The sequence below is a fragment of the Cetorhinus maximus genome, chromosome 12, assembly GCF_964194155.1.
Source record: "Cetorhinus maximus chromosome 12, sCetMax3.hap1.1, whole genome shotgun sequence".
Lineage (NCBI taxonomy): Eukaryota > Metazoa > Chordata > Chondrichthyes > Lamniformes > Cetorhinidae > Cetorhinus > Cetorhinus maximus.
In genome coordinates this window covers 107,230,780-107,254,321 of record NC_135890.1, presented here as the reverse complement: position 1 = coordinate 107,254,321, position 23,542 = coordinate 107,230,780, and the positions used below count along the sequence as shown (strand labels likewise).

The following is a 23,542-nucleotide window of genomic DNA, read 5'->3' as shown; positions in this document are numbered from 1 at the left end:
GAATAATTGGATAGCTCTTTGAAAGAACCGACGCAGATGATGGGCCTAATGGCCTCCTTCTGAGGTGTACAACTCTGTGATACTAAGGTTATTGTAATACATCCAATTTACTTCACAAATCTATTCACTGTACCTTAGTATGTAAGCAAACTTAAAATATTCATAACAGCTAATTAAAGCAAATGAATCCATGATCTATGTGAACAGAATCAGTCAAATAATCGATAATAATTTAAAGAAGCTTTATTTATTAACTGCTGCCAATACGTAATGTAAAATAAATGTAAATGATTGTTTTCCTGTTAATTGTCATTTCTTCAATAAATAATTTAAACATGTTTCAGAATTCAGAGGATCACATCCACTCTAAATCTTCCTTAAATTTGATCTCATTTGCATACAAATTCTATTTAATTTGTACGTATTCTCTGATGCAGGAAGAATTAATATGCAGTATGTATGGTTAAATCTAATTCTAATTCAATTCAGTTGATATTATGTAATAGTGAAATTCACTTTATAGTCATTAGTTTCATGATTAATTTTCAAGTCTCCTTGCCTCCACGGAGACGCAAGTTGATGGTGATGGTGGAATGTTGCTGAATGCCGTAGGATTCCAGTGTGCGGCCGTCTTCTAATGGTATCGATCCATAGGTCAGGTAGTATTGGCTCGATGAAAGGCGCTCCTGAGATTCAATCTTATTTCTCAGGCTCAAAACCTTGTCAGTTGGGGATACATCAAGTGTCAGGTCACGCCCATTTACAGTCCTGACGAATATCTGCATTGACGTTGTGATGACCAGATGGAGCCTTGCATCAAAGAATATTCCGGAATGCAACAAGGATTTGTTGTCATCCAGAATGGCTTTATTAAAGCTCAGGCGTTGCTGGTAAACTGGAATGTCCCATTCTTGCTGGATTTGTTTCTTGATCATTGAGATTTTGTTGTCAATATTGACATTCAGGCTTAATGAGCTCCCATCCAGTGTAAACACAGTGATTTCAAACTCTTTTATTGGCTAAGACAAAAAAAAAATAAGAATGTAGCAATGAGTTGTGTCCTGGTTTCTAAGTGCTCTGATAATTACATCTCCTTAATTTTCACTTAGTTCTGTTGAAGGGTCTTTCGGACTCGAAACGTTAACTGTGCTCCTCTCCGCAGATGCGGCCAGACCTGCTGAGTTATTCCAGGTATTTTTGTGTTTGTTTTGGATTTCCAGTATCTGCAGTTTTTTGCTTTTATCTCCTTAATTTTCATCCTTTCTCTCCTGATTGATTGTTATGATGTGATAACTACACTCCGTATCTCACACAAGTGGCCATTGTTCTTGTGTGAGCTTAGACAGTGAGTTTCACTCAACTGTCCAACCCAGTTGGATCTTATATTTATCTGATACCCACACACATGGGGCAGAATTTTGCCCTTGGCCTGCGGGCTCGGCAGGGCTGGTTGGGAAGCCGCTCGCGATCGGCACTGCACCGAGATTTCACGCTGGCGGCCAATGAAGGCCCGCCCAGCGTGACATGTGAGTGGCAACGCTGAGCGGTGCCTGTGTGAGGGGGGGGAGGAGAGTGATCAGGAAGGGTGTGAACTTCACGAATACGCGGGAGTGAATGCTGCATAACATCCCTGAGGCAGCCGTAAGAGATATGAAAGAAAATAATTATAAAAATTAAAAATGTACTGAAACATGTCCCCTCATGTGATTCTACCACATAAGCAGGGACATGTTGTTAATTAAAAATTAAAGATTTTATTTTATTTTTATTTGCTCTTGCAAAACTCGTCCGCCTGTGGATAAGGTTTCCAAAAAAAATGCAAAGGCTGCTTGGTCTTTTCGCCTGCCCGCCAGCCATTAGGTTGGGCAGGCAGTGAAAAATTTACGTTAATTAATTACTTAATGGTCTTAATTGCCGGCGGGCGCACTTTGGCTCCAGTGCACACCCGTTGGCCGAACTATTGCGCAACTGCACGTTGACCCCGGCACGTTTGGCCAAAGGTCTCATGTGTCATTTCATGCTTCAGCGGGTCAGGCACGCGCCCACCAACCGAGAAAAAATTTCTGTCCACATATAATATGTGGTCAGCGGGAATCCCAGCTGATTCTTTCTGCAGCTTGAGCACAGGGGTGTTGAGGTGAATTGTAGCACTCCCACCTTCACCTCGTTGATATCCTCTAACTCTGTATGGACTGAGAATTGAACCTGGGGAGCTTCTGATTAATGTGACTCTCTATATATATCTTTAAATCCCGGCAACTGGTCTATCATTTCCAGCTTGCTTTAAAGAATGAAGTTTCCAAAGGAGGATTGAGGTAATTAATGGCCTGAATCTTCGGGTCAGCGTGAGGGGGCAGGCCCCGCTCGCCAACACGTAAAATGACAGGTGGTGACTTCGTCGAAAATTCTCCCCAATGAGAACATGATCCTTTGCGTCTGAGAGCTAATTTCAAATCCTGCTCCTCAGTCCTATGGTCCTATGTATTCTATACAGATGGAACTCCTAGATTGAACAACACAATCTACAAAATTTCTACATTTTATACTGTTTTGTTTCAAAACTTTATGATTTATTAAAACTGTTTTACCTGGAATTCCCATTCTGGAACTTGAGAGGCACATGGCATGCTCAGACATTTCTTAGCCTCAGCCACCATGACATACCATCCATTAGACAAAGCCACATTTCCAGTTGGGTCAGCTGGGTCAAGAATTATTGGCCTGAAAAATAAAACAGTTCCAAAAACAATTATTAACCATAGGCTGGGGTTTGCTGGCAAAATATTGACAAGTTTAATGGCGCTCATTGTTATTATTGTGGAAATCATCCAACAATTCAAGGTCGGAAAGAGAAACCCCATGGGTTTGGAATCAGCATAAATTGCTGGATGATTGGCGCTGTTCTGTCGGTAGTTTCACTGTCAAACACCTTGTGTATTTCAAGGAATTGCTATATTTGTGTTTATTTACAAGTTAAACTCTCCACAGAAAGTTAGGGCAGGATTCCTCGCTCGTTGGGCAGGTGTACATGACGTGTGATATTTGGGTTGATGGGCACGCGCAGGAATTGGCAGTGCGCCCACCGACAACTAACAGGCCTATTAAGGCCATTAACAACCTAATTGATTTAAATTTTTTGCTGCCTGTCCAACCTTACGGTTGGCGTTCAGCTCGTCACCTACTTGGTCCAGTGGATACACAGATGTTGATATGTGCAGATCAGTTCAAGGACTGTCTGGAGCCCTTCAGCTGTGCTGACTCTCTCCTGCCTATTGCCTTGCCCCCAGGCATAGATAGCCAGCAGCTCCACTCTGTACTTAGCAGGAAGACGATCACCATCTCTCAGCTCAGCCTTTGCGGTCAAAGCGGCCTTTGCATTTTTTGCGAATCCTCATCCACAGACGGGATGAGATTTCAATCCGTCATTTAAAAAAATGTTCATACTAATTTCTAACATGTCCTTACTGATGTGACAGAGTCACATGAGGGGACATGTTTTTTAACATCTTAAAATGCTTTCTTTTTAAATTTTCATAACTTCATTCCGCTGAGGCAGCTCTGTGCCTCAGGGAGCTTTTCCTACTCGCGCTTGCGCGAACTTGCACTCTTGCCCTCCTTCCCCCCCAATACAGGCCGTGCTGCAGTGCGCGTTTCACGCTGGGCGGGCCTTAATTGGCCCACCAGCATGAAATCACGGTCCGGCCCCAATCGTGAGCAGTGGTCGGCTTCTTTTAGATTTAAATATTGTAAATATCTTAAGATACAGCGGAAAGAAACAGATCCTGACCGGTAGTAGAATCTGAGGATCTGACCGAAGGTTTTCAGGCGATTATTGAAAATGGGAAAAGACAAAGTGAGGCAAAGAATTTTATGAAGAGTTCCGTAATGTGGCACTAAGATGACTTATAACTTTGCTAATGGTGCCAAATAAGAGAGATGGCAATACACAGGAGGTTGAGGGCATGAGTTGGAAAAAAGGCTGGAGGATGTGGCTGAGGCAGGATAGGGCAAATAGATGAAATGATGGTGAGGTTTGTAAATGAGAGTTAATATTTTGACCTTAAACATTAGTTGGGGAAGGAGCAAGAGCAGACTTTTTAATGGTAGTTTAGTACAATCTCACATGAGAAAGTAGCGTTATGAAAACTGTTGCCTCTTGGGCACATTTTCACAAAGAACAATGTGTTGGATTGACTCTCACTCCAAACATTCAGTTGCACATTCATCACGTTCAAATGATGCAGCCAATATGTCACTTATTCGACACTCCATGACGCCAAAGTTAGGAATGGATATTAAAGACCAGCTGAACCAGACCCTAAAAACGCCCCCTTACTTGGGAGCTGTTCAAAGAAATGAAACAGCTCTAATTGGTTTAGTTTTAAATGTATTTGAAGATTACCTCTTGCCACTGAGTTCCTTTATTAGAAAGTCTGCAATGACTCTATTCTCGACGTTGTAGTTCTGAGTCCAGTAGATGCACAGATCCTGATATCTGCAGATCAGTTCAAGGACTGTCCGGAACCCTTCAGCTGTGCTGAATCTCTCCTGCCCATTGCCTTGCTCCCAGGCATAGATAGCCAGCAGCTCCACTGTATACTTAGCAGGAAGACGTTCGCCAGGTCTCAGATCGGATTTCCGTGGCTTGACATGCTAGAGCAAATGATTGATAAATGTAAATATACAAGATATTAAAAGTACTCACTCCTCCTTCCATCCGATATTTTTGCTTCCATATATTTTACTTCCATCATTCTTTGGAAACCAAGCAACTTTCTTGATAGGACTGGTTGAAGCTAGACCTAGTCTAGTGCTGCCACCCCAGCATGCACTAAGAAATCCACAAGATCTGCCCAAAGTGGCCTCATTCCAACTTTTTCTCCTTCTATTGGATGAAATGCCAAATCTCCGTTCAGTATCTCTCCACAAAGATAAGGCTGAGCACACAAACTGTCCATGGGCAAATTGTGGACATGATCCTACAGAATAGTGCGTTGGAGAGTCAGGGTTCAAAAGAAAGCAAGTACTTGGCATTAGGTACGTAACACCTCTCACAACCTCAAAATTTCCCAAAGCACTTCCCAAGATGAGGTATTTTGAAGTTGCAATGCAGCAACCAATTTGCACACAGCAAGATCCCACAAACAACAATGAGATAAATGGCGAGATTGTCTGTTTTTCATTATGTTGGTTGAGGTTAAATTTTATCCAGATATCCAGCAGAACACCCTACTCTTCCCCGGAGAGTGTGATAGGATCGTTTAGGCTCACCTGAGAGGGCAGGCAAGGCTTTCATTGAATATCTCACCTGAAAGTGACTGGGGTAGAAATTTATTTTGGTCCATTTTCTTGCCTGAAGTAGGCAGCATGCTGGGAGTGTGCACCAGAAGCCAGGGACTCAACTGAAATTAGACCTCGGGACATTATCAGAAATTTGCTGGGAAGATGCGGACTCAAATTGGGTATGAAACAACAGCTCACAGGTTCCATGAGGACCAAGATCAGCCAGCTGCCTCTCCAGCAATGACCATCAGATAGGGAGAGAGTGGGGAGGTGGGTGATGGTGGGCTGGTAGCAGCAGTGAAGTTGGGAGCACCACTGGGAGGAGACCCTGCCCCTACATGAAGTATAAAAATGTATTAATGTAGAAGTTGCACGTGGAAGCAAAAATCTGAGGTGACCACTCAGCGCTGACCAGTTGCAGTAAACCTCGTTAAACAGGCATTAGATCCCGCATTAACATATTCAAGGAGCATAATGCCTGTTCCGGACAGTTGCCCGGACACCTGGAAATTGTCCAAGACCCTTATTGCACCGGTCATATTTCAGGCGCCTTTGGTTGAAATTGGTCATTTTTTGCCTCAATTTCCCACTTGGAAAAATGGCACCATGAGAACCAATTTCCACCTCATCATTTTTCAATTGTTCCTTCAGCGATTAATTAACTTGGGTTTGGTTGTCTTTTGTCCTGCATTCTGGAGCCCCAGGCACTGGAGAATTGAATACAGCCTTTGGCTTTGTATAGGGGGCTGGTCAAACTTGCCATTTGCAGGTTTATATAACTTGAGACGTTCACTTTAAGGCACAATATTGAGGGACTGTAAAAGATTTAAGGATAAAATCCCTGATCCTCACTCTAAATGTAGAGCCTTATTGGAAGTAGGTGGAAATTGAAGGGTTGAGGCTCTATCTCTGATCTGTACTTCCCTTGAATACAGCCCCTCCACAGAATATGGGTTCAGGGGATTTGCTCTTTAATTCTTTTGAGAATCAAGAAGTGGTTTTAATATTTGTTCGGCCTAACCCAGAAGGTGGACAGGAGCTCTCCCCTTCGTCCAAATTCATTCCAACAGCTTCAACCAAAGTCAAATTCCAGCAGAGGGGAAGCAAGAATCTTGAGTTATTCCAAATACTGAGCCTGACTTCCTCTGGGATCTGCTAACCTCCTGTTGTAAATTCAGCAGAGACTGGTGTAGGTGCTGGAGAAACAGCACAAATGGACTTTTCTCCAAAGGTTCTCTCAATCCCCCTCCATGCAAACATCCCAGACAACTCTTTGCTAGTTTTTAATATGGGGAATCCCTGGATTCACCTGTAGTATTTGTCAATGGAGCGGGTGGACGTTGGGACACAGAGGGAAGCTGTCATTTAGTGTTACAATCCTCCCATAACCTCCAAGCATTAACAATTAGCACATTCCCCAGTCACTTACCTGCTTGTACCAATGCTTCAGCAGGCGAATCAAGTCTTTAAGTTTTGGTTTACACTGCTTCACAAAGTTTCTCTGAAGCTCAGTAAAACAGGCAGAAAATTCGCCACCTAGAGCTCCATTTTCGTTTACTAACTTGATTAGCTTGAGGTGGGCATCATTGGCATTGTCTGTTCCCTCTGTAAGAAATGAAATGCTTAATGAGCAACAGAAAGTGTTTGTGGTCATCACAAGTAAGCAGGGTATGGTGCCCCCACTCTCTAGGCCAAGTAATCCTTTAACACTCTTACATTTTAAGTCCGTTGTGCCATATCTGTTCCATTTTACATATTTCTCTCAACCCTTCCTTTTCCCTCCAGGACCACAATAGGGTTCCACTGGTCCTCACCTACTACCCCACCAGCCTTTTTCTTCAATGGATCATCCTCCACTATTCTCACCACCGCCGCCACCTAAAAACATCTTCCCTTCTTTTTGAAAAGGACCAATTCCTTCGCAACACCCTGGTCCACTCCTCAATCACCCTGCCAGCACCTCCCTCTCTTTCCCACAGCACCTTTCCATGCAATCACAGCAGATACAATGCCTGGCCTTTTACCTCTTCCCTTCTAACTGTCCAAAGCCTCAAAGATTCCTTCCAGGTGAAACATTAATTTACTCAATTTAGATTCCTGCCGTCCCTGCCTCCTTTACACTGGAGAAGCCAAATGCAGATTTGGTGACTACTTTGCAGAACATCTCCATTCAGTCTGCAAGATAACCCCAAACTTCCCCAAACCTGTCATTTTAATTCTGGACCATGCTCCCACTCTGACCTCTATCGCTGACCTCCTACACTGGAGGCTCAGCGTGTGCTTGAGGAACAGCATTTCATCTTTAAATCAGACACTCTACACTCTCCTGGATTCAACATTGAGTTTAACAACTTCAAATCGTGACCTCAGCCTCCATTTGTTTCCTTTTTCTTTGCTGATTTTATTTTTTCTCTCCTGTTTTTCTCCATTTTTTTTGCCTGCAGATGGCAGCTGTTCATGACACTGCCATTGACACCTCCTGCAGAAACATCTCTTTTATAACCTGTCCAAAATACCACTCCCTTTTGGCCTTTCACTATCAACACATTTGTCATCTAATCTCCCCTACCTTTCAAACACTGTTCCCTTTATTCTTTTTCCCACCCTCCTCCCTTTGATTTGCTTTAAACTTATTTCACTTCTAACTTTTGCCTGATCCGAAAGAAGATTTCTGATGAAAGGTTGACCTGAAATGTTAACTCTGGCCTGGATTTTCACACACGGGTCGGAGAGCTTCTCCGGCGTGGCAAAAGTCTCAAAAATGTCAGAAATTTCTAAGTCCCACCCCCGAACCCAGTAATTCCCATCTTCGTGAGGGCGAGACTGGAGTGGGCCCAGGCTTTGCACATGCGCGATTTGTGGAAGCAGCTGGCCATTTAAATCACCAGTTCCTCCACTGAAATGGGATTTTTGAACTTTGGCTGCTGGAATCTGGAACTGCGCAGAGCAGACCACGTAAGAGGCGGTCTGAGCTTGGTGGATTCTTTGGATAGTCAGGGTACCCCCTTGTGTAGAGTCTTGAGACACCTTTGGGAGAGGTAAGGCAGCCTTTAGCATCGTTAAAATTAAACATGATTACGCACTTTTTACACAGAATCTCCTTGGAACTGTCCAGATGTCAAAGAAATATTTAACTGTCCAGCTGTCAAGAAACTCTTAAAGAACTGTCCAGCTGTCAAATAAATGTTAAAGGACTGTCCAGCTGTTAAAGAACTGTCCAGCTAGCAAATAAATGTTAAAGAGCTGTACAGCTGTCAAGGAACTATTGAAGAACTGTCTGGCTTTCAAATAACTGTTCAGCTATCAAAGCTGTCAAGGAACTGTCCATAGATTCTTGGTGAGTTGGCATGAAGAGGGTTAGAGGCAAAGGGTGGTGGGTTGGGGCAGGAGTTGGAGTGAGTTGACACTAAGTTGGCATGGGGGTATGAAGAGGCATGGGGTGTGTGTACAGGAGCATGGGTTCGCATGGACGAGGCACAGGGTGTGTGCGGGAGGGTGAGGGGGCAAGGGGTGAGGTAGGAGGGATGTGTTTTGTTTTTCAGGCCTTGCGCCCATCCCGCCTCTACACCCACTAGCCACTGCACTTGTTCTGGGATCACCCGACCCAACTCCTATTTAAGCTTCACCTCCATTTGTTGACCAAAAATCTGACTGGCGGGCAGACACTTTTAAAGATTGCGTTCGCCGAGCCAGAAAATCTCCCAACCCCTGGGCAGAAACCTGGGCCCTACTCTCAACTGGTCCAATCTACACACTTTGGGTTTCACACACCCGGCTGACCAAAATCCCACTTCAGTGGAGGCAGCTGGTGATTTATACCACCAGCTGCATCCATAATCCACCTATGCACAAACCCCAGCCCAACTTCATTCCCACCTCACGAAAATGGAAAGTGTGGTGTTTGGGGGTGGGACTTCCTATTTCCGGGCTTGTCCACTATTTTCAACATGGAGGAAAGGCCCTCCATCATGGTGAAATCCAGGCCTCTGTTTCTCTCCACAGGCGCTGCTAGGCACGATGAATATTTTCAGCACTTTCTGCTTTTATTTCAGATTTTCAGCATCCACAGTATTTTATTTTTGTGTTGCTGCTGACACTCCTGTTTTTGTATGAAAAATGATCAGCTGACAGAAGTACCAGGCACTTCTGGTGACTAAGGAACTGAATCATTTGCTTTAGAAAAGGAGGGGAAATGAAATAAATTCAGACATCAACATTACTGGTTAGATTTTGTTTCTTTACGTTAAAGTGTTTGTATCCTAGACTTTCCATCAGCATCATAATACCAAACCGTTAACGCCAGTTAATAATGTCAATCCTAAACCTAGGCTAATGTCCCACTTAAAAAGCAACATATTCTCCCTCAGCAACAACTCTAATAACCAAATATAGAGCTCAACTATGGCATCATCTTAACTAGGAACAGGACATGTGATAAAGCAAAGCTGATAACACCCACTGTTTTTCTTGATGGACAACAGAGGCTATTGGAAGAACTAAAATTAAACTTGAGCTTTAATGATTTAATAACCGCATCAATTCTTACCTAATGCATCGAATGTTGGCAAAATATCAAAATCCACGCTGTCTGAATCTTTCTTCTTTGATTTTATTGAAAAGCTCATCGATTTTGGTGGGCTGTTGCTGTTCGGTATAAAATTGATACTGATATCACTGATCTCATAGGCAATACTCAAAGCACACTTTTCCAGCATTTGCTGGATTCCTTCAAGGATTTCATGCCTGGTGTTCCTCTGCTCCTGGAAACTCTGGAAACAACTGAGGAAGACAACCAGATCCGCATCTGAACCGTTTCTTAAAGCTGTTCCTTTGCCTGACGACCCTCCCTGAGGAGGAGGGAAAATAGACAATTATTTATGATTATTTCAATGACTGGTGAACTTACCATTACTGAAATGTGGAAGAGTTATTGAAGCCATGCAGACTATCTGTGTTCTTGATTTAGGCTTAATTTTCACTGCCATTTTCCTTCTGATTTTTGTCCTCTTGCCGTCTTTTTGTGAAGGTGCTGACACTTTAATGAGACAGAGGTCCAGAAGCCCACTTCAGCAATTCCCCTCATTAGCCATTATTCATATGTTATCTTGGACCACAGGTGACAACAGGCTATTCAACCATATGGGGCATCACAGCCTAATCTTGTCCTCACTGAACAGGATTGGGAAACCTGGGTTGATTGTTCCCTTCTTGTCTAGCCTTTGTGCTCAATTTTAACTCTGTTATCAACAGAGTGGTATTGCCCTATTTGGTGATCTTTTTGTGGGGATTAATATAATTCTTTGCATTTTTATTCTTAGCCAGTGGCAGAGTTGCTACCAAGTCACAATCTGCCAAACAACTTTCTGTTTAAGTATGACAATAAAATCATAAGTTGCAAACTAAATCTCTTGACAGTTTTCTTTTTAAAAAGCTTAAACAAGAGTGAAGCCACTAACTATCATTTAGCTGTGACCTGCTCTCTCTGCCATCCCTTGTACAAGAGTAAATGTGACAGACTCACTGCACTGAATTTTCAGGCCCTGCTGAAGTCAGGGACAGAGCTGAATTCAAAATGGTCGGCAGCCGGTTTCCAGACACCATTCCCATATTGGCCACCTTGGGGGAGGCGGGTTTGGGAGCCCGGCTAAAATGCCCAACCCAGAAGTCAATTAGGTCAACTCATTAAGATCTTTGTTAACAGTGGGTATTAGAGGCTGACTCAGATTCCAGTCAGTCTCCACTTTCCTGATGTGACTAGGGCAGTTCAACTGCCTGGAGGCAGGCATCCAATGGCTGGGAGAGGGGGCAGTGCCCTAAGCAGGCAGGCCCCCTCCTCCCCCCGACCCGTGTCCTGGTGCGATTGCAGCCAAACAGCGAATCGCCCCCTCCCTCCATCAAAAGACCCACAGTGGCGGCCTGGCTCATTTCTATACTTCTTGACTAAATTTTTCAATTGGTTACTGAAAGAGCACCTCCATGTTGAAGCACCCTCTTAGTTACTTACCTTGTGCTATAGCCAGGTGGTCCTCTCAAGCTAAAAGGCCCCAGATTGCCCCTCCAGCTTCGAGAGCCCACCCACTGCTCTTAACTGGAGGAGGGACCTGTCTCCATGTCAATTAAAAGAGCACTCTGGGCAAAATCCCAAAGAGTGACTGGTATCCCTCTGGTCCCAGGACAAAGTAACAGTCCCGACTCCTGCTTCCCTCCCCTAAAGAGAAAATTGATATTATTGCAGCTGACTGAAGATCAGATGATTAGAGGGGGTGCTCAGAATTGGTGGGGGTGGTGGGGAGGAGAAGGGAAATTCCCTCTCTTCCCAAATTTTTGGGTTTCATTTATTGCTAAATAACATGAAATGTGTATTTCAGGTAACACACCAGTTCTTTATTGCCTTTAAATTAAAATTGCTTTACAAGTGTGTTGTGACTTTAGGAATTGGGACTGTTATTGATTTTGAGGAGCATATTTAAAGCATGATAAAATTAATAATTTGATAAAAGTTCATCCAAATGTAGTTTTTTAAGAGAAACAGATTTGAAGTAAATGTTCCCTTTAACAGATAAACATCTAAAGCTGCTGAGCTTTTAAAACAAGCAGGTCAAAAACATTCTGTCCCTTTAGGCAAATAATCCCCTTTTAATCCAGGTTTTCCGGGAAATTTGTGCCGTTGTAAGGGCAAATCGACATCATTTTGAGATCGTCCCATGAAATGATGATGATCCCACCTAATCCCATTAATTTAGTTGAGATACTGGAGGCAACTGCCACCCTTGAAACTGTGTCCTACAGCGAGTTTACATATTCTAGAGAGAAGGGAGTACAACACAGAAAACAGGAAACTTTACAATCACGTCAGAAAACATCTCCGTACTTAAGCAAGGTAAAGTTTCTGATATTGTAAATAGTATTGTAAACATTATTAATTCCATGTGCTGCTTTAAAAATAAAATAACTTACTTTAACGGCTCTGATTACTTTGATCTCAGGTTGTTTGAGAAAACATCGATTCCTTAAAAATTCACAGATTCTGTGCACAGCATTCCTCACATTGGTATTAAATTCATTCGGCTCCAGGTTAGTTTTAATGAAATCGTCCAACCTCTTGTGATCAGTGCTGTATAATTCCATCATTCCAGCTTTCACACCAAGTGATGTTGGTGTAACTACAGCTCCTTATAACCACAGCTCTAACCGTTCCTTCAAGTATTCAAACAATATAGTCAGATTTATATTGTAAAACCTTTCAACAAATACACATTATACACGTCACAGTTCTGTATCTCCACCCGGTTCAAAGTTTTTCCTTGCTCAGTATTTGTATATGATCCTAAGTAAACACCAAATCTCTTTCGATTTCCTCAGAAACACGACTTGTTTTGACTGTTTGGTTTCGGTTTCATTTCTCCAGTTCCACAGCTGTCTGTAAACGCCCGTAGTGATCATGAGCTAAAAGAACAGACTTGTACTTATAAAGCACCTTTCACGACCACAGGCAATGCACCAGCATTTACAGCCATAGAAGTACTTTTAACTACAGTCACTGTTGTAATGTAGGAATGTCATGGAAAATATAATTGTCACTTCCTTCCTACCCACAACTTAAATTTGTGATCTGTGCTGATTTGATAGTGTGATGCTGTGGGGGAAGCTGCCAAGAAAACACATTTGTAAAGTTCCTCTATAAACCCAGTGGACATTTGTTGGAAAAGAATCTAACTATAAATTTGGAATCCCTCCCACTGTGTTGATGACATGCCTACCTTCAGAAGATAACAGCAGCCACAGTATGAAATATCTGGATCTACATTTCCATCTGTCTTCCCTTTATTCTTTTATTTTGTGCCCTATTCCTCTGTCAGTCTGGGATGCCACCAGTCCTGCAGGTCCTCACTTCTGAGGTTAGACGCTGATGATTAGTGGGCACTAAAGCTGAGCCTTGCCTGACCTCAGTTGATAGATCACCTTCTGTCATTTCTGACCCCTCTAAGCGAACCCAGCACCAAACACAACTTCCCAACCCCTCCCCTCCCCGTGCCACAAAGGGACTGTTCCCTCTGTTACATTCTGCTTCACTCTTCCATCACTCCTATCATGTATTTGCCTTCCCCTGGCATCTTCCCATGCAAGTTCAAAAGATGTAAAAAATGGCCTTTCACTTCCTCCATCACCACAGTTCAATCCCTAAACACTTTTTCTGTGTGAGACAGCAATTCACATGTACTTCCTCCAACCTAATACACAGCGATGGCTGCTTATGGAGCAGTCTCCTCTGCATTAGGGAAACCAGCAGCAGATTGGCCAATCGCTTTGCTGAATGCCTCTATTCTGCTGACAAGTGTAACACCAAACTCCCTGTCACTTGCTATTCTATTCCATTTCCACACACACTCTGACCACTTTGTCTTTGGCCTTCTAAAGCATTCCAATGCCCAACATAAGCTTGAGGAACAACATTTCATTCAGACACAATGTAGCCCTTTGGTTTTAACAACTTGAGACATTAACTACAGCTCCAATTTTCCTCAGGGCTTTAGTGCCAGTAATGTGATATGGCTGTGATATGGCTCTGATATGACCGTGGTATTGCTGTGATATGGCGGTGGCATTGCTGTGATATGGCTGTGTTATTGCTGTGATATGGCTCTGATATGCCTGTGGTATTGCTGTGATATGGCTGTGGTATTGCTGTGATATGGTTGTGATATTGCTGTGATATGGTTGAGACATTGCTGTGATATGGCTGTGGTATTGCTGTGATATGGCTCTGATATGACTGTGGTATTGCTGTGATATGGCTGTGGTGTTGCTGTGATATGGCTGAGGTGTTGCAGTGATATGGCTGTGGTATTGCAGTGATATGGCTGTAGTATTGCCGTGATATGGCTGTGGTATTGCTGTGATCTGGCTGTGGTGTTGCTGTGATATGGCTGTGGTATTGCTGTGATATGGCTCTGATATGACTGTGGTATTGCTGTGATCTGGCTGTGGTGTTGCTGTGATATGGCTGTGGTATTGCTGTGATATGGTTCTGATATGACTGTGGTATTGCTGTGATATGACTGTGGTGTTGCTGTGATATGGCTCTGATATGACACTGGTATTGCTGTCATATGGCTGTGGTATTGCTGTCATATGGCTGTTGTATTGCTGTGATATGGCTCTGATATGACTGTGGTATTGCTGTGATATGGCTGTGGTGTTGCTGTGATATGGCTCTGATATGTCTGTGGTATTGCTGTCCTATGGCTGTGATATGGCTCTGATATGACTGTGGTATTGCTGTCATATGGCTGTGGTATTGCTGTCATATGGCTGTGGTATTGCTGTCATATGGCTCTGATATGAATGTGGTATTGCTGTGATATTGCTGTGATATGGCTCTGATATGGCTGTGGTATTGCATTGATATTGCTGTGATATGGCTCTGATATGACTGTGGTATTGCAGTGATGTGGCTGTGCTGCTGGGCAGAATTTTCTGGGTGACATGCGGGGGGGGGGCGGGCTCAGTGGTGTTGTCAATCTGGTCTGTGAAGTATTTATTGCAGGAAGTTTTTTAAACTTGCCTGTGTGATCTGTAGCAGTTCAGAATGAATTCCAGCAGCTTTCTGTGTACTTTAAACCTTCAGCTCAGCACTCTTCAGTTAGGAATCTTTATCAGGCCTGCAGCTTTCCAGAGGCCTCCATTTAGCCTGGGGGTATGGGTTCTGACATCTCTACTGGAGGCAGCTCCTCTGAAGAGGAAGGGAGGGATAGAATAAGGAGGAGGCCAGGACTGGACAATCAGCCTCCAGGGGAGCCACCTTTGGGAGTACAGGTGCAGGCACAAGGGGCGCAGGGCCAAGAGGTAGTCCAAGGTGGAAGGGGCTACAGAAGATGCCACTATCCTGCTGCCAGGGTATACAGGCGGCAAAGCAGCTACCTCAGTATGACTGAGGCGCAGTGCCAAAGGAGGCTCCGACTGTCAAGGGAGACGCTCAACTACATCTGTCAGATGATTGGCCCTGAGATCTCTCCTAACTGTGTGGGCGGACACCCCATGCCAGCGGCTCTGAAGGTCACAGCTGCCCTCAACTTCTATGCCTCTGGCTCCTTCCAGGGCTCAGTGGGTGATCTTTACAGTGTCTCCTAATCAGCTGTGCACACTCGTGTCAAGCAGGTTACAGACGTGCATTGACCTTCATCCACTTCCACTGGGACCAGGCAAGCCAGGCACAGCCATTGCTGGCTTCCCCCGTGTCCAGGGTGCAATAGACTGTACACATGTAGCCATCAAGGCGCCAGCAGGTGAGCCCGATGCCTTCGTCAACAGAAAGAGCTTCCACTCCATGAACGCGCAGATAGTGTGTGATCACAGGATGCAGATTCTACAAGTTTGTGCAAGGTACCCAGGCAGCTCCCACGACGCCTACATCCTCAGACACTCCCAGGTGCCGGGCTGGCTGGATGGATGGCTGCTGGGTGACAAGGGCTATCCCCTCCAAAGGTGGCTCATGACGCCTCTCCACCATCCAAGAACAGAAGCTGAGCAGCGCTACAATAGGAGCCAGGGCACCACAAGGGATGTGGTGGGGAGAACCATCAGTCTTCTCAAGATGCACTTCCAATGCCTGGACCGCTCAGGGGGCACACTCCAGTACCCCCCAGATCCTGTCTCTGTGATAGTGGTAGCATGCTATGCTCTGCACAATCTTGCGCTGGAAAGGGGGGACGCAGTGGACGATGAAGACCTTGACACAGTGGATGTGGCTGCACACGATGAGTCCAGCAGTGGATTGGAGGATGAGGAAGCACAGGGCAATGATGAGAGGCTGCACACTGACCCAGCACTACACCAAGGAGGCAGGGACACCCGGGAGGCTTTAATCCAATGAACCTTCAGCTAGCTCCACACAAATGGATCTGGAGGACCAGAATTGCCTGGCGCTTCCATACGCGGCACTTAGGTGCTACATCTTCCACCTCATCAACTGCAGCTAAGAGCTTTGGGCATAAACCTCAATGTCCACTCAAACACTCATGACATTTATGTAAAACATACAAATGCAGCACAAAGGAGCCACCCTCAGCCATGGTAACACATCTGGATTTTATTATGATCCATCATATGGTCCAACAAAATGAAACCAAAATGTTTTTACAACGGCAAAAAATAATAATTCCCTAAGCTAGGGCCAACACAAAAGCACCAGTGAGAGACCCATGGTGTGCCTCAGTTGCCTTATGCTTACGTTTGCAGGTGCTATGCCTTGGTGCCGCCCCATTGCTCGGAGTGGCCTGTGAGACAGCCTGCTGACACTGCTGTTCTGTTGGCCTCGATGACCTTGGCAGATGTCCTTTGGCCCGTGGAGCCTGTGATGGCCCCGCCTGGGAGGGAGTGGCCAGTTCCAGAACTAGCACCTCCCCAGTCGTTGCAGCCTCAACGAATGCAACGGTCACTGGCAGAGGAGCGGAGGAGCTGTTGCCCTCATCCGGAGTGCTCTGAGAGGAGCCCGCAGAGACGACAGACAGCTGCTGCGCTGACGTGAGGTGGCTTCGGACCTCCCTGCTCACCGTAGATGGATGGGCACCGAGCAGGGACACTTGGTGCCTAGGCCATCTCCCACATTGCCAATGACCAGCTGTGGCCACTGGCACTGTGAGGGCTTGCCGGTCCGAGTGTATCCCCAGGAGGAGCTGCTTGTTCTCCTGGAAGCCCCTCTCCAGGAGAGTTGCCACTCTCTCCATGGAGGAAGCATGACGCTCTGACATGAGGCTCATGGCATCACTCATGCTCCGCGTGGACTCCTCCACCACGGACACCAAGCGAAGCATACTCTCTTGCAACACTCCCAGATGCTCCCACACACCCGGCTGCATTTCCTGCAGCTGCTGCGTCGCGGATGACTCCAGAGGCACATCATCATGGCATGTGCATGTGCCTGGTCCCCTACAGTCCTCCGACTGCTGGCGCCATTGGCACTCTCTGTCTCTGCCATCTCCTCCAGCGATTGTGAAGTGCCTTCTCCACTGTGCCCCGGGATACTAGCCGATGTTACAATTCCCACCAATGTACTAGTATCTGCGCTGGTGTCTGCCTTGCAGAAATGGTGCGACGCTGGTGACAGTTCAGGGCCCTCAAGTGTGAGAGGGGGCCTATGTAATGGAGCCTGGTCGGCAGCCTCTGATGATGCTGAAAATAACAACAAGGACAGTGGATCAGTTACCGTCCACACAGTGGCACACTTCATCCCTTTCCCCCGGGCTCATAATGCGCTCAACCTTCCAGAACCTAAGGAGACGAACATTGGTGGGGTGGCGAATAGTCAGGAGGAGGCCCAAACATTACAGGCGGATACAGATGGGCTGGTCAGATGGCCTAAGGAATGCCAAATGGAATGTTATGTGGATAAGTGTGAGGTGATGCACTTGGGCAGGACAAACAAAGTATGGGAATACACGAGGAATGGTAGGACTGTGGAAATTAAGGATGATTAGAGGGACCTTGCTGAGCATGTTGACAGGCCCGTTAAGGTAGCGGGACAGGAAAATAAGGTGTTTAACAAGGTAAAAACCATACTTGCCTTTATTAGCCAAGGAATGGAACGTAGGAACAGGGAGGTCATGTTGCAAGTGCAGAAAATGGTGCTGAGGCCACAGCTACACTTCTGCGTTCAGTTATGATCAGCACTTCATGGGAGGGATGTGATTGGAGTGGAGAGAGTGCAGAGGTCACTGACCAGGATGCATACTGGCCTGGAGAGTTGGGAGTTATGAGGAAACATTGCATACACTGGTGATGTTTGCCATGGAGTACAGGAGATTGAGGGGTGACATTATTGAGCTTCATAACATTGAGGGGCATAGATCGGGTGGACAGAAAGCAACTTTTCCCCTTGGTGGAGGGATGACTAATCTGGTGGCATTTATTTAAGGTAAGGGGCATAAGGTTGACAGGTGAGGTGATGAGGAACTTTTGCACAGAGTAATGTGGGACGCACTGGCTGAAAGGGTGGTGGACGCAGAAACCCTCCTAACATGTAATAAGTATTTGGATGTGCAGTTGCGATGCCATGGCATACAAGGCCACGGGGATAGACACGCGCATCTTCGAAGGGCCGAGGGACCTTTGTCTATGACCCACACGTCTGACTCTATCAGTCTGTGAATGAGCAGTGTTGCTACATTAACGACTGCAACAATCATCAGTGCTTTGCATGGTGGGAAGACAGAGCAGATGGGACTGTGGACTGTGGACCTCATACCTGGCCCGCTCCACCCCAGCCTCACCGACACCTGTGGGCCTGGGCGCATGGCACTTTTCAAGCTCCAGGGCCTCCTACTGAAAACGGCTTAATATCACCAGCTGGGCCTGGCCGCCTCCAGTGCGCAAATGCTCATAAGCGTTCTGCGCATTTTTCTCCTGCAAAACAGAGAAGACCATTTATTGGGGCTGATCTCTCATGTACTCTGCATACCCACGCTGCACCCCAACCACAGTGGCCCATCTGAGGCCTCCAGTGCCTCCTGTCCACGCTACTGTTGATCGGTCACAAAAATATAGTATGGCTGCTCCCAATGCCCCCCCCACCTCCCCAGACAGCCACCTTGGACACATTCTGCGTCCATCACTTTCAGAAACACACAGTCTTAGCTCCCATGGCAAGGAGGCGTAACTAGATGCGGCGCCAAGGGCACCAGATGGCTCTTGGCCATGAGACCTTGAGGCTCCCCTTTCACAATCTCTGCCATGAATAGGACATGTGTTGGAGTTCTGAGTATGCGCTTAGCTGCATCTCCTGCAGGTTGCTCCCAGACTAGTCATGTGCCACTATGGCCAACACATAGTGCGGGGAAAACCCATCTTCTCATGAACCACTAAGGCTGATGTAAGCATGGTCACTATCTGCTTGCCCACCCAGTGTGCGACAAATGCCCAACATGAGTCAATGCAGTCACGACACTAAGACGTGGGTGGGGGGGGGGCCTCAAAGGCTAAGGCTATCTGCTGGGTTAAATGCCCAAGGCCAACATGGTACTCACCCTTCCAGAGCGCAACAAATCGTTGAACCGCTTACGACACTGGATTCAGGTTCGGTGCACCACATCGCAGGAGCTCACCATCTCCGCCACCTCCTCCCAGGCACGCTTTGTCATGTGGGGGGCCCTCCTCCTCCCGTCCTGGGGAAACAGCACCCCCCCACCGTGCTGCCACCTCCTCCACAAGGGCAGCAAGGCAGTCATCGGAAAAGCGAGGGGCACATTGGCCCTCCCGGTGGCCCACCTTGCAGCCTGCCCTGCTCCTGGCCAACACCCTGCAGTCTGCCCTCCTCCTCTGGTCTTCCCTCTACACTGGCCTGCTGTGCAGACCCCCTGCAGTGACACCTGTAGCTGGCCATTGTGAACAGTCTAAAGGAGGCTGCCAGGCCTTTTTTTATACAGACTGCCGGGTCGCCATTGGACCCAGCGGTCTGTACACGCCCGCCACAAACTTCAGACTCCCGCTCTCCATGGGAGTGAGAAGGGCACTGGGCGGGCATTAATTGGCCCGCCCGCGCAAAATGCGTCGCGGCCCTGATTGCGGGTGGCAATCGGGTCCACAGCTGCCAACGACAGCTTCAGCTCTGCCTGCCCACCTAACAGAAAATTTTGGGAGTTGTTTCCATTGTTGGAGGAGGAGAGGGTAAGATACAGGTTGGAACCCCCATCAGAACTCTAGTAGTGGAGTGGTGTTCAGCTGGAGGATCAGTGTTAAGGCAAAGCTGGACAAAAATTTCCAACACTGATCTGGACAGCCTGTCTCTACCTCGGCTGAAGTCACACAGGATACACCATGTCGATGCTAGAGGAAGGGTCTGAGGATGAAATGTAATTCAACCGGGGTGTGCACACGTGGGATTTGACAAAATATTAAGTTTTCTTTTAGAAAAAGACAATCAAAATATACTGATTGGTGGAGATGGTTTACATGTCACAAACCTTGTACTTCTTAACTGGGGCACCAAAGGAACATGGGAGGCAGAGAAGCTCGAGTCCACAGTAGCAGCAAAAAGGATCATGTGAGAATAGTCACAGAGGGATTTCAGATATTATAAACATAGCAAAGATTAGGATGGATCTGTCCACTAAAGCACTCTTGCACTTCCTGAGTATCCACCATGACATGGAAGTGACATTAGCCCCTTGGCCTTGTGTTTGGAAAGGGAAAGAGGTTTTGCTCTACCTGACTTGTACACGTGGTGAAGGACCCCTGCAATTTGAGGCCAATTTCTTTTCATTGGATAATTAAACTGACTGGTCTGATGCACTGTATCTTTATACATTGTATTGTTCAAACCCTGCCCACAGCTTCAAACAGGCAGTGAGGCCTCTGACACACCGCTCAGCTGATTCTGCTCTTGTTGTTTATGACTGTGGCACCAGAGAGGAATCTGAAACTGAGTTAGCTCGGAATTCAGTACCTGTTACCTGTAGCAAGGTGCATTCCTGCTGCTCCTGTCAGGTAATTTCCCAGTCTCTGAGGGGAGGCTTTGGGAAATGAAACCAGCTCTGGTCTCACTTGTTTGTTCAAAGCAATTAGAGGGCAACAAGGCTGTGACGTTCAGAAACCAGCTATAATAATAAAAGGACTGAGGAGGGAGCCAGACACTCACTCACTTGTTTAATGGTGGGAAACACAGAAGAGATGGAGCAAGAAACACACAAAATTTTATTCCCTTATACTAGATTGGAGAGCCGGTGTGGAGAAACACAGAGAAAACAAACTGTGCAGGGAAGTGAATCTGTCCCCATTGTGCAACTCAAATTTCTTCTGATTCACATGGACTTGTGCTTCCGGCAAAGATTGTCAGGTATCCTGTCTTTTATTTAGGAATTTCAATATTCTAATTCTGGGTTTTAAAATAAGCCATTTTGAATCTCAGTGAAACTCACCATTTAAAATAAGTTCTTAATATTCTCTGAACTGGGTCAGGATAATTTAAAAAGCATAGCCTGTGAGTTATTGAAGACAATACAAGGCGATAACAACTTAACATGTTTATGTGCCACCCCTTTGTCTGCTATTTTAAAGGTGGAAATTTAAAGTAATGCGTTAAACATTCATTATCTAATATCAGCAAAGTAGTTTTTGTTTTTCAATAGAATGCATTATGTAAGTCTGAATCTGAGAGGAAGCATTTCTGGACAGAATTACTCTCTGCTGCTTGGTCTGTCATAACTGTATAGATTTCATTCATAGACAACTGGCATCAAAAGAGAAAATTCTACTCAACAATAGGGTACTTTTTTTTTACTACTGGACTGGGGATGCCCTGTCTTCTGGTTTAGATAGTTATACAAATGGTTCCTCTAACATGGTGCTGAAACAAACAGCCATTTTCCTTCATTTACAGCCATTCTCTTAGACTCCATTGATGAATTGCTGAAGCTATGGTGCAAGATTAAGAGAAACTTACAGAACTTCCAAGCCCATGTTCTTATCTCCCCATGAACCCAAACTCAGACTGTGCCACATTACACAGCTCACTGAGGGCTACTTCAGACAGATGCTAGCATTGCAGCTCAGTACGCAGATCCCCGGGGGTTTCTGAATATTTTAACAAGTCAGCATAGAGCAGCAAAGACAAAGCCAAATGCAATCAGGGGAACAGATATGTGAATCTGGTGCTTTTTGTCTGGCTGGAAGGAAGGAGTTTGTGAAGATTGGTGTCTAGGCGATTCAGGTATCATGTAGGAAGCCAGATGATGCTATTATTGCAAATGAGGTTTAGACAACAGTTACTCCTCAGCTTCTGCACTTGCAGCCAGTGCCTGGGACAATGCAACTTGCGTGTTAAGTTTACTGATTCATTCTTAGCAATTGACTCGTGATATAAAGTGTCCCCATCACTGACATCCTGTTCATCTCTTAATAGCAATTTGACAAGATAAGACTCCAGGTGAGGTTTTTGACCGGTGAAGATATTGAACTTGATGTTGACCCTTCCATCCAAATCTCGGCTCTCAAGATGATGATATACAAAAAAGCCAATGTGCCCTATTTCCAACAGCGCCTGGTGGTACAAAATGGGAGCACTGTGGAGCTGAAGGACAACAAGAGGCTGTGTGACTACAATGTCTCTCCTAGCGATGCTGTCATGCTGATTGTCAAGAACGAGGAACGGAAGCAGATTTTGCTCAGGAATGACAAGGGGAAAACATCTGCATATGATGTTCGTCCCTCTGAGTCTGTTCGGGATTTTAGAGCATGGGTACAACGGCAGGAGGGTGTCCCAGCCACTCAGCAGCGTCTGGTGTACGAGGGGAAACAGCTGGAGGATGGTCTGACACTCGCCGACTACAATATTAAGCCTGAGAGCACCATCTTCCTCATGCTACGTCTACGAGGTGGTTAACCTGCACTTGCAGCGGTTAATAAGATGGACTCTAGCTATTACAGAAGTAAATTATTTATAGTGCCTCAATTGATCAATTTTTTCATATACTCCTGTTTTCTCAGCTGCAGTTAGTAAGAGACCCAGGTTGCACAGTCACTGACTTGTCCATGATACTTTTCAATCTCATTCCTGTCTGCCCCAGTTCCCATAACAACAGGAAGTTTGTTCAACAGATAATGTCTGACTAGGGAATGATCCCAACTGAGGCCTGGGTGCAGGTCACCTTCCTGCATTCTCACCCGAGGAAAGATGCTGGTACAAGACATTGGACACAATTTTTACAAGGGACAGCAACTTAATTAACAACATAGAAGGAATCGGGGGGGGGGACTGCTGATGCAATGTGTTTCATTCTGATCATTGACTTGTGATACTTTGATTTGCATCAATCCTGGCTGATCATTGGTCAAAAGTATGTTCTGTTACTCTTCAAGATTCTACTGAAGAGTTCGGCCAATAATGATCCAGTCCCTGATCTACAGCTCCAAACTTGTATCTCATTCAGTATGAATCCACCTTCTCACTCTCAGAGACTATTAGATAGCTGACGTGGCAATTCCAAAAACCTTTCACTGTATAGAAGGGGCCTTGCCAAAAATTCCACAAGATCAGCAATGATTGTCTTCCGGCTTCATTTTAAAATGACGTAAGGTCATCTGCAACTAATTGCTTTAACCTTGATGTGTTCTTGGAGAATTGTATATGTTTAGCATTGGAATACTTTAATCTGGGTGCTTAGTGTTTTCCAAGGGCAAAAGATATCAGGCCTGCACGTTGTATCTGCCAAAATATTCAACATGATTTGAAAGGAAACCTGTTTATTTTAATAAAAATTGGAATGTG

At 45.5% G+C, this 23,542-nt stretch overlaps 1 protein-coding gene and 1 pseudogene across 2 annotated transcripts; one reads left to right on the top strand and one right to left on the bottom strand.

The window, feature by feature from the left end:
• Nucleotides 1–228: 228 nt before the first annotated feature.
• LOC144687811 (2'-5'-oligoadenylate synthase 1A-like) lies at nt 229–20,737 on the bottom strand. Of its 2 annotated transcripts, none has more exons than XM_078554325.1 (7): nt 20,723–20,737; nt 12,241–12,480; nt 9,830–10,130; nt 6,713–6,888; nt 4,403–4,653; nt 2,589–2,721; nt 229–1,019 (listed from the first exon to the last, which is right to left on the bottom strand). In XM_078554325.1, exons 2-7 carry the CDS (start codon nt 12,412–12,414, stop codon nt 546–548), a joined length of 1,509 nt encoding a protein of 502 aa, XP_078410451.1. In that variant the 5' UTR covers nt 12,415–12,480; nt 20,723–20,737; the 3' UTR covers nt 229–545. The 2 variants fall into 2 exon arrangements, with proteins under 2 accessions (XP_078410451.1, XP_078410450.1); XM_078554324.1 differs by lacking the exon at nt 20,723–20,737 and adding an exon at nt 12,570–12,660.
• LOC144688010 (polyubiquitin pseudogene) lies at nt 20,095–23,542 on the top strand (annotated as a pseudogene).